General features: G+C 42.2%; 1 protein-coding gene across 1 annotated transcript; it reads left to right on the forward strand.

The window, feature by feature from the left end:
• Positions 1-6241: 6241 nt before the first annotated feature.
• On the forward strand, positions 6242-11335 carry LOC1271132 (thioester-containing protein 1 allele S3-like). The gene is made up of 12 exons (XM_061659851.1): positions 6242-6492; positions 6569-6764; positions 6819-7497; positions 7560-7828; positions 7893-7978; positions 8046-8301; positions 8361-8570; positions 8644-9082; positions 9145-9444; positions 9504-10720; positions 10791-10944; positions 11022-11335. Exons 1-12 carry the CDS (start codon positions 6431-6433, stop codon positions 11111-11113), a joined length of 3960 nt encoding a protein of 1319 aa, XP_061515835.1. The 5' UTR covers positions 6242-6430; the 3' UTR covers positions 11114-11335.
• Positions 11336-11673: the final 338 nt, after the last annotated feature.

Here is an 11673-nt window from a genome sequence, read left to right on the forward strand (position 1 = left end):
CTCTGATGCGCACGCGCTCGTCACACACTAATTGACAGCCGGTAAGTGGCGTTCATTAGGGTGTGTGTGTGTGTATGGACTAAACTTGCAGCCCTAGGACGGTGATGGCGTTGTCAGGTGAAATAAAATCGGAGGCACCTCGTAATGTGTCGACAAGACGACATGCTGCTGCAGGGTGTGGAATGTCCCAAAGGGACGTTGATAGGATAGCGTTACGAATTTCAAACTGACGGTCTTGTTTTATGAAGCTATTCTTTCCCGAAATCCAACCCATTATGATTGGGATCATTGTTAGACACTCGTCTCATTATTGCCACCAGAGAGAGAGAGAGAGAGAGAGAGGGAGAGAGAGAGAGAGGCCGGGGAGATAAATTCGAGTTCTTCAGAATCATTCCCTGACTGTCCCGATGCTTGCCGTAAACGTTAAGAGTTATTAATTATACATCCATATTATTTTATTACCCTCCAGGGCACTGTACGATAGAAGTATCAACAATAAAAACAAAAAACTAACACACACACACACACTCACATGAGCACAGGACTGCAAAACTAATCCCATCCAATGGACCGTTATCGGGCGTAAAGTCGAATGTTTTCACTACACTCCAAAATCCGTACCGTCGTCATTTGCATGAAATTGAATCTAGGGGACGAGCGTAGAAGTGCTGCAAGCGTATCGGGAACGTTTACTTAATGCCTTAAGATTGTGAACCTTTTACCCATTATCCACTCGATTCCTTTCGATTGTCCTTTTTTTTGCTGGCTGACTGGTTGTTGTTCTCGTTGGTTCTTGATGCTCAGTACGTTTATGCTAATCGCACATGGAGCCGGGTTTGGAGTACGGTAGAAGATGTTAACACACTCCTTTGAGGGTTTCTAAAGTGTTTGTTCAGTTGGTGGGGAATGGAAAGGAGAACGTACAGCATAGATTTGCTTTCTTGGTCGATTTTGAATAAAGGTAGAAGATTATTATTTCCGTAATGTCATGGAAATAGATTCGTATGCATAAAAATAAATGGATTAGTTTCAATTATGTTCGACCTTTTGTTATTTTTCATGCAAACTTCTCAAAGTAAAAATTAAAAAAGCAATCAACATTAACAATTAAAATATTATCATTAAACTAACAAAAAGTTAAAAAAATAAAATGTTAAATACAGCGGAATCTGTTAGTGAAACTGTTTAACGATTACCAAAGAGCGATGTACGAGTTTATCGTCTTAACTTTTACAAATACTCTACTACAAATACACACACAATTAAGATCAAAAGATCAACTTAAAATCCACACAAACAAACAATTTCTCAAACTATCTTCAGCTCAAATAGTACCCGAGAGCAAAGAGTTCATTTTAATTCGCAACTCAAAACAACATTCAAACTCTAACTTCAACTAAAAACGACCAGTAATTGAAGACACCGTCGCTCTATCTCTAGCTCTCTATTTCCTTCGCCTTTCTCTAAGCTCACTTTTTTGCACTTGTACAATCATCATCATCATCACCAGCGTACGGAGCAAGCGGTCGAAACAATTCAAACCATTCCAAAACCACCGAAGCAACGGATGTGATTTGCTTTATCTGCTTTATCCGAGTTCGATTCCCATACGGCTACATAAGCCGGAAACTTTTGAAAGATTTCCAATGGCATACTGTATGCGGAGGGGAGGATTTTAACAAAAAAAAATCACAAATAAGCAAAAATTATATCGTTCCTGCCAATCCCTGGTGCTGCTGCTGCTGCTGCTACTGCTGCAATCATGCAAAACTGTTCCCGAAACGATTCCCCCGTTTTTCCCATGAAATCGCTTCCGTTTTGCGTAGTTAACACAACTTCAGCACACCGAAGGCTACCCCGGGACTGATTGCATCAACCCAGCTGCCTTCTTCTTGCATTTTATTTTTCTTCCGTTTCTGACTCTTCACTGTACACACTGATTGTTCCGCACTGTGTTCCGCTCTTCAAAAATCCACTGCTAAAGAAAAGCGTTGTCGTTAAAGTGAAAATGTTCCGATTGTTCCGCCGGCCCTTTCTTTTGCAGCGGAGCGCGTTGGGTGGTTGGGGTTTGTTAAGCAATTCAAATCACCGAGTGCACTGCACATGCACAGCAATCGGAGAGCAAAATGATCTTACCACTGAAGGGGGGGGTGGGGGTAGGGCACCAGTAAAGGCAAAAAAACACATACACGCACACATCCAACCATTCTCCTACAGCGTAAGTATCAGAGGAGCAATTTTGGAAGTTGTTTGAAAACGATTCAAACGAACCAAAAATAAGGTGGCCGCCGTTTGCCGGCGTTGGTATTGTCGCAGACGTTTTTCGGAGGGTTAAACCGTTCCGTCGTCTTCCGGAGAAGTCCAAACGGGGGACGGTCGAGTTGCAGATGATTGCATCTTTTCACGGCTGCATTCCGCAGCGGTAAAACGAGAAAGATCGGGTGTGAGTGTGTGTGGTAGCATTTCCTTTTCTTGCTAGCGGACTCCAGCGTACGAGTTTAGGAAAGTTCGTTTAGGATTATCGACAATAAGCAAGGCGGGTGTTTCTGAATCGGAAAGTGGCCAGGACCCCTTTTTTCGTTCGTCCTATTGGCTTTGGTTCGACGGAACAGGGAAAAGCGTACCAATCGAGCGCATTCCTGGTACTGGCATTGTGACGTTTCACACAGCTCGCACGGTACCGATCTCTTTTGCCATTAGCGCCATTACACCAGGGTTTTTCTTCGAGTTTTGGTTGGAATTTTACAATTCAAGGTTCAGCAGCTCTACTCCACAACAGCTAGTTGTGATAGTTGTGAGTGGATTTTCGGACAGAGAGTTTACTTATTTTCCACATTGGTAATGGTGGTGGTGAAAATTCGACTTTGGCTGTTATTTCGTGTCCAACGTGTCCAATGCAACCAACGATAGGGCGTGCAAGATCAACTAGTAAAACGAGCGGACCAACATGAATGTTGGACTTCGTGTGTAGTCGATTGTTACTGGCGCCCGGGTATGCATAGTTCATCATGATCCATCAAATGCAGCTAAGGAACTACGTACGCGGAAGCTTTGTTGAACTCACAATTACCACGTAAAGCGTTTTGTACTTCAATCGTGCCATGCAATGGAAGTGTTGTCTGGTCCAAAGAATATTTTGAACGAGAAATTGAAACTGTAACCATCAAAGCATTTCATTATTGGAAGTTCTATGAATGCTCCATAAGCTAAAAACACAATTAATATGAAACATTAAATGAAATATAACAATACTTTGATGTGCTGAAATCTAGTTACCCTAAGACATGATTACCGTGCGGTCTAGAGTAAACCATACGGTTTAAAAAACATGAAAATTTTAATAGAACATCTAATTAAATAATTCAACGGTGAAAAAGAAACTAAAATAGAGTCAAAGTCAAAAACACATAAAAGTTTTTAGCCAGCTTTATTACACTTAACTATATTACAATATTTAAGCTAATTTTTGACTCACAACAATACATAAAGAATAATTATCTGCCAGGTAAAATGTTGAAAATAAAAATAGATTTTAAAAAATGTCAAAAGGCAATAACTAAAATATTTTATACCATCCGGGTCGGAGGACCAAAGCATCATACAACTCCATATAACATATCACAAACAATTATTGAACGATAAAGCGGTACTCCATTCAATTAAATGCTATCACCTCACATGAACTGAGCTACAATCCTTCAACAAATGCCTCAAATTAACCAGAACGATATCTTTATCTCAATAACCCCTCGATCACACCTGCATTCTCAAAGCAGGGAAAATCTCGCACCCTAAATCCCGCCCATTCGCGCTAGTTCGCTAGCTGTTAACATTGTAATCCCTGCCGCACATTCCAGCGAACGGCGCCACCAATTATTGATCTTATTTATCGCTTCGATGAATGATTTTAATTGATTTATAATCCAGCCCGGGTCAACACTGCTCAGCCCAAGTGCCGCGGCCCGAGTGCGCCCGTGTGCGTAGGGATAATAGGACTTACCCCGCAAACATTATCATTACCATAATCGGCCGCACAACCAGCACCAGCTAGCGGCAGTAGCATCATTATGGTAGCAAGCGACAGGCGCACAATTTACTCAATGAGCTGGAATAAAAAAAGGACGCTTCCCAAATCAACGGACAACGAATCTGCTCAAATTTCGCTTCACTTTATCTCGCTTCAAAAATAACCCCTACCGACCTGAAACGCTCCGTGACGGTTGCATCGATAGAGTCAACTTCATTGGCAACAAAAATGGCAACGCCCCCCAAAGTGTCCTCTCCATTTTGCGAAGGAAGATGGGCACAAAGCATCAGTTTTTCCACACACGTAGAAAATGTATGCAGAAAATAGATTCAACATTACGAAAGTTTAATCGGCTTAACTGCTTAATTTGTGGGTGTGCCGTCACAACCGAGGAGATGGTGTGTATCGGGCGGCCGAACAACCGAAAGCGAAAATATTATCAACTTTCACCCTAATTGAAACATAAGCAGTTTAGCTTGCCAAGTGCAACAGCACTGCATGTGTCAATCGGAGCGACGATGTCGGGAAGATGAATGACGCTGCTGACAATGCCATCGGGAGAGAGTTTCATCATGGAGTAGGGCAGAGGAATTAAGAATGTACAACATTTTCGCTTTCCATCCAAACCGGGAAAGCTCTTTACCTTCGTGGTACAAATTACTGCTGGAAAATACGGCACCAACATGGTACAGTTTTGTCTCAGTTTTGTGTGTGTGTCGCTTGAAACTTTCCCCATTTTCCTAACGTTACAGCACGCGCTACATTTAAACGATTCATTCCCATTTTAATAGAGCAAAGGAAGGATAGCGAACTCATTTTACTGGCGACTGATTCCCCAATAGCAGACGTTCCATGGAGCGCGGAAAATTCAACCTTCTACCCGCTCCCAAATATTAATGCAGGGTGTACAGCACGGATTAAAACTTTCCTTTGATTATGCTGATCAGATTTGAACCGCTCGGCTGCATGCCGGACCGGAAAGGATCGGTGGTTCGCTGACGTTAAAGCCTTCGTCCTGTACCTCCGGGGGCTTGGCACGTTTTGAAGCAAAGGCTGTGTAAATATATTAACCGGCTACCTTCAAAGGTTGAGGCAAGACAACAGCAACATCACCGAAAACAAGAAACAACACATCTAAACATTGGCAGGAAGGAGCTGTATGTCTTTGCGAGCTTTCAGCCCAAGTGTCACCCAAAGGGGAGGGGGGGGAGGTTTCGAAAGCAGCTCAGCAAGGTAAATTAATTAATTCTTCTTTTTTGGAGCCTCTCTCCCACCAGGAGCGTTTGGAGCTGATAAAAAGATGTAAGATTAATGTAAGCACGAGAGTTTGTGAATGGAGTTGGGAAGCATTGGTAAAGCAAATTCAGGAACAGTCACTACCAGTTGAGAGAAGATTTATTAACAAGGTGTTTCGACGATGATGGTAAGAATGAAACAGATGATAATCTCAACAATTTTACACACAAGTTGGTCATATTTTTCGTTTCTTTTATTTTTTGTGTAACTGAAGATTAAATAACAGACAAGAAACGTGCGAGCTGCTTCTTCATTCTATTTGATTGATATTCTTTTGAGTTTTTCGGAGCACATATTGGCCAAAAAAGACATTTTTTATAAAATGCGTGTAGCCTAAGAGGGCAAGCAAAATCTTTTGTGCAGGACAGTGAGAAACAACAATTCATCCGCTAATAACATCTAAACCCTTGGCTGGAATCATAGGTGTACGATCGCTTTCGAAACTTATTCAGTAACTTGCAGCCAGATAGTCAATCCTTGTTATGAGTGGGAAGATCCATAAAAAGCTTGAAAATATCACGGTCATATTATTGTGTCGTTCGAGTTGACAACTGTTACACGCAACCGCGAAATAGCGCACAGTAAATACTAACGTAACCCAATTGTCCAAAAAACATCAACGGCAGCTTCTTTGGCGCTGGCATTGGAGTACCATTTCGACGCGGAACTCAGCGCCGATGTTTTGGTGAACCGTGAGATCAGAGCGATATGACACGTTTCATACGCACGGTGCTTATCACCCCACCATGTACACGGTACTTTTGTTACAGATAATCGGGCCTCTACTACTATAAGTTTAATACCAACAGAAGTACAGTATCTGTTTTTGTTAACATCAATACAGTAATCACACTGTAACAGTCTTTCAAGGAGTAACTGTATATTTTGCTTTTATTTTTTGCTGTGATTAAAGAGAAGCATTAAAGTTTTTATTCTTATCGAACGAAGGTCTTGAAGAAGATTATGCATGAAACATGATTTGCGAGCGGGAAACCCCCAATATCAACAACACAGCTCCACCGATAGGGATGCATACCGTCCGTGTTTCAGTTCATTGGTAGACTGCATCCGAAGCAGGCGCAAAATCGCAAAACCTCCAAACCAACCATGTGGCAGCTCATAAGGTCGCGAATATTAACGGTGATAATCTGCATTGGCGCTGCTCATGGGTAAGAACAAACGCGGTGAAAGTGCTTTACAAATTTATGCAGTTGAAAATAATTTGGAAACTACGTGTTGTTTAAGGCTTCTTTTCGTGGGTCCAAAATTCATCCGGGACAACCAAAGCTACACACTGACGATCAGCAACTTTTACTCAAATCCAAGGAAAATGTACTTGATGGTGAAGCTGGAAGGCCAAACAGATAATGGTTTAAGCGTTTTGAACATTACCAAGATGATCGATGTGCGAAGTAATTCTATCCGGATGATCAGTTTCAGCGTAAGAAGAGTACGTTAAAGCTACAAGGCTTACAACTAATTTGCGCCTTTGCAGATGCCAGATAATCTGTCAACTGGTGACTACAAAATAACCATCGATGGACAACAAGGTTTTAACTTTCATATGGAGACAGACCTGTTTTATCTAAAAAAATCGGTAGCAGGGCTAATACAGGTCGATAAGCCCGTATTTAAACCTGGCGATACGGTGAACTTCCGTGTGATCGTGCTGGACACGGAGCTAAAGCCGCCGGCCAAGGTTAAGACGGTTCATGTAACTATCCGAGATCCTCAGCGCAATGTGATTCGCAAATGGTCCACGGCAAAGCTCTATACCGGTGTGTTCGAAGGAGATCTGCAGATAGCGCCTACTCCAATGCTCGGTGTCTGGAATATCTTGGTGCAGGTCGAGGGAGAAGAGCTTGTGTCAAAGACGTTTGAGGTGAAGGAGTATGTGTTGTCAATGTTCGACGTGCAGGTCATGCCATCGGTGATTCCACTGAAAAAGCATCAAGCTCTAAATCTTACAATCGAAGCGTACTATCACTTTGGTAAGCCAGTGCAAGGAGTGGCTAAGGTGGAGCTGTACCTAGACGACGATAAGCTAGATCAACAGAAAGAGATTACCGTTTACGGAATTGGTCAGGTAGAGTTGCGCTTTGCTGACTATTTTGATATGTACGAAGATCAGCAGGATGTGCGAGTGAAGGTGACGTTCATCGAGCACTACACAAGTAAGAATCATGTTCAAGATACCGTTGGAAACAGTTAATGAATGGAAAATGTCTCTTCACAGATCGTACAGTGGTCAAACAGTCGCAAATAACGGTATATAGGTATGCGTACCGAGTACAATTAATCAAAGAAAGTCCTCAGTTTCGTCCAGGGTTTCCGTTCAAATGCGCGCTTCAGTTTACACACCATGATGGAACTCCGGCTAAAGGCATTACCGGTAAGGTGGAGGTTACCGATGTAGAATTCGAAACGACAGCAACGAGTGATCACGATGGATTTATTAAGCTTGAGCTGCATCCAAGTGAGGGTACTGAATATCTCGGTGTTAACGTATGTATCTATAATGATTATTTAATGGTTGACAAAGCATCTTGAAGGGTCAGTTCTTTTGCAGTTCGACTCTATTGATGGATTCTACTATTACGAAGAAGTAAGTCAGATAGAAACGGATGCTTTCATCAAACTGGAGCTGAAATCACCGTAAGTTATAGCTTGCTAAACATCGAAATTGTTAGTGTAACGTATAATATAATCTGATTCTTTCTAGCATCAACCTGAACAAATTAATGCGCTTCATTGTAACATGCACGGAGCGCATGACATTCTTCGTGTACTATGTTGTGTCAAAGAGCAACATCGTCGATGCAGGCTTCGTGCGACCAAAAAATGAGACAACGTTCCTACTGCAACTGTACGCAACGGAAAAGCTGTTTCCAAAGGCGAAAATGCTTGTAGCTACCGTTACCGGTCGCACTGTGGTGTACGACTACATAAACCTCGATTTCCAAGTGTTTCACAATAATGTAGGTAATTGTATGTAATATTTTAAAACGTAACACTTATTCATGTTGTGTGACATCAGTTCACTTTAAGCGTTGACGAGCAAGAGATCAAGCCGGGACGACAAATCGAGCTGAGCATGTCTGGACGGCCAGGAGCGTACGTTGGGCTGGCCGCCTATGACAAAGCCTTGCTTTTGTTTAACCAGAACCACGACCTTATCTTGGACGACTTCTTGAAGGTGTTTGACGGGTTCCATGTTCATCATGAAGGTGAATTTGACCAGTTGCACGTAAGTATAATGAGTCCAACATATATATCTAATGAGGATTTAAAAGGACATAATGGATGATTCGTTTTTAAAGACCATGGGACTGTTTGCCAGGACACTGGATGACTTTTTATTTCAAAATTACAATCATAAATCAGAGCGCAATGGACAGCACATGGAGCAAACGGTGGTCAGGAAACAGTTCGTGGAGTCATGGCTTTGGAAGAATGCGACCATTGGAAGCTCTGGTAGTCTCAAGCTGACTGAGGTTGTGCCGGATACTACGACCTCTTGGTATCTTACGGCCTTCTCGATCGATCCCGTCGTCGGGTTGGGTATCATTAAGAAACCGATCGAGTTCACAACAGTCCAGCCGTTTGTCATTATGGAAAGCTTGCCATATTCAATCAAGCGAGGTGAGGCGATTGAGATAAAATTTATTCTTATCAGCAGCCTTCAAGAAGAGCACACCGTTGACGTGACGCTGTATAATGAGAACAATGAGATGGAGTTCATAGGACGTTCGATTGCTAGTAGGTATCAATGGGGATAACGACATTGAATTACTTATCTTCAATGTATAATTTGGTTCTAGACGCAAGCTACACCAAATCGGTTAGGGTTCTACCGAAGGTGGGGAAGCCGATTTCATTCCTGGTGAAAGCAAAGAAGCTCGGCGAGATGATGGTTCGTGTGAAAGCCTCTATAGCAAATGGAATTGCGGCGGATGCACTGGAGAAGGTGATACAGGTCACGCCAGAAAGCTTGGTACAGTCAGGAGTGGAATCGTTCGGATTTTTCATGAACACGTACCAGAATCGAACGTTTTTAGTGAACCCAAACATCGACAAAAAGGCCGACAACGGATCGGTTGAGATCAAGCTCAGATTCAATCGTGAGTAATGCACACACCATTGCCCACACAATGCACACTACATTTAATTGTTCCCACAGCCAACTTACTTATCACCGTGAAGGACAACTTGAACGATATTCGCACTGATTGGAGTAGATGTAACGAAGGCATAAGAGGCACGCTTAATTTCGTTGTTCATGATTACCTGAATACCATTGGGTCATCAGATCAAATATCATCCGGCGATAGTGCAAAAATAATAATACATTTTGTACGTCTACAGAAGTGCTTCATTTCCAAAGCTCCATGGCGGAATAAGGTGTTTGATACTGCATTCCTAGTAAATGCGTTGCATAATGCAATGAAATATGTATACTGGAATGACAAGCATAAACTTGAGAAAATTTTTGCCTGGCTGGCCTCACAACAGCACCATTCGGGAAGTTTCAAGGAAACCGAATCCGATCTGCACTATAAACGCAGTGAAGTAGCACTAACGTCGTACGTGTTGGCAGTCATGCTGGAAAATGAAAGCGCCAAAGTGGAGCACGCTGTGGTGATAGAAAAGGGAATGAGTTTTCTGAGCAATCAATTGGATTTAATCACAAGTGCAAATGATTTGGCGATAGTGACCTATGCGATGATGTTGTACGGGCACAGGCTGAGGGACGCTGCGTTCGAAAAGCTGATCGATATGTCAACCATTACCAACAATGGAACGGAACGATATTGGAACACGTCAAACAGCGTAGAGGCAACATCTTTTGCTTTGCTATCGTATGTGGTGCCCAACAAGTTGCTAGAAGCTTTGCCGATAATGCGTTGGCTAGTGAATCAGAAAAGCGAATTAAATAGTGTTTCTGGGCAACAAAATACCTATTTGCGTCTCAAAGCGCTGTCCAGCATAGCGAAAAAGATATCTCCATCCCGAAACGACCTTGTCGCAAAGCTAAAGTACAAGCAGAGCACACGATTGTTGCGTTTGAATTCATATAGCAATATGATACAAAGCTTGACCATACCGCAAGACGTAAGAAAAATTGAAATCACAGTAATGGGTATTGGGGCTGGACTGCTTCAGGTGTTTTATCGATATAACTTGAATCTCATGAACTTTGAGCATCGATTCCAGCTAGACGTACAGAAACAGAATACTAGCTCCAACCACGAGCTGAGGCTGAAGGTGTGTGCCAGCTTCATCCCCACGGTGTCTGAAAGTCGATCAAACATGGCACTGTTCGAGGTGACCTTACCGAGCGGTTATGAAGTCGATCACAATCCAATTAGTGAGCAGACAACGGTGAATCCGATATATGTAGGAGTATTAATGAATTTGGATAGCATTTACGAGATAATTGATAAATTTATCTTAAAATTTTTCACAGCACATCGAGATTCGTTACGGTGGCACTAGCGTCGTTGTGTACTACAAAAATATGAGTAACATAAGGAACTGTTTCACCGTGTCCGCCTACAGACGCTTGAAGGTGGCACTGAAGCGTCCGGCGTATGTGGTTGTGTATGACTATTATGATACAAGTGAGTAGCTGATGGAGATTAGTTGTGATAACGCCAAGGAAAATATAACATTCTATGCTTTTGAGCTATCCTTATAGATCTGAACGCCATCAAAGTGTACGAAGTAGACAAGCAGAATGTTTGCGAAATCTGCGAAGAAGAAAACTGTCCAGCAGAGTGCAAGATATAGTGGCTGAGTTAGAGTTAAGGACAACTTGTAATACTGAGAGATTCATGTTTTGAAACAGTTTTTTCTGATACATTAATAGTCTATAGAAAATTGAAACATCAGTTCTTAAAGGGCCTCAACAATCAATACCTTTTCTAATTTAACTGCATGTCATTTGTTTTGATGAAAAGGGAATATCAATTTGCTTAATAAAACAACACACCGAATAAAAGTGCTGCATAACGTCGCGAGCATCATGTGATGGTGATAACCGAAAATAAAACCATCTCGCTTTTCAGTGATAATCATTACCGATAATCATTAGAAGCGCTTCATGACATGTCGAAGATGACATGTGAGTGCTTGAGCCGAACCTGATACACTACTTGTCAACACTGAGCGGAGTGTCCTCTCAAGTCTGAGTGTCTGAGTGTCCCCGTACAAGGAAATCTATCGAAAAATGGAACATTTACTTTCTTTTTAGTAAAGCACTTCTTCTTCTTCTTTGGCTCAACAACCGTTGTCGATCAAGGCCTGCCTGTACCACTGGTGGGCTTGGCTTTCTGTGACTTTTTTGATTA

This window comes from Anopheles gambiae, chromosome 3 (assembly GCF_943734735.2).
Source record: "Anopheles gambiae chromosome 3, idAnoGambNW_F1_1, whole genome shotgun sequence".
NCBI lineage: Eukaryota > Metazoa > Arthropoda > Insecta > Diptera > Culicidae > Anopheles > Anopheles gambiae.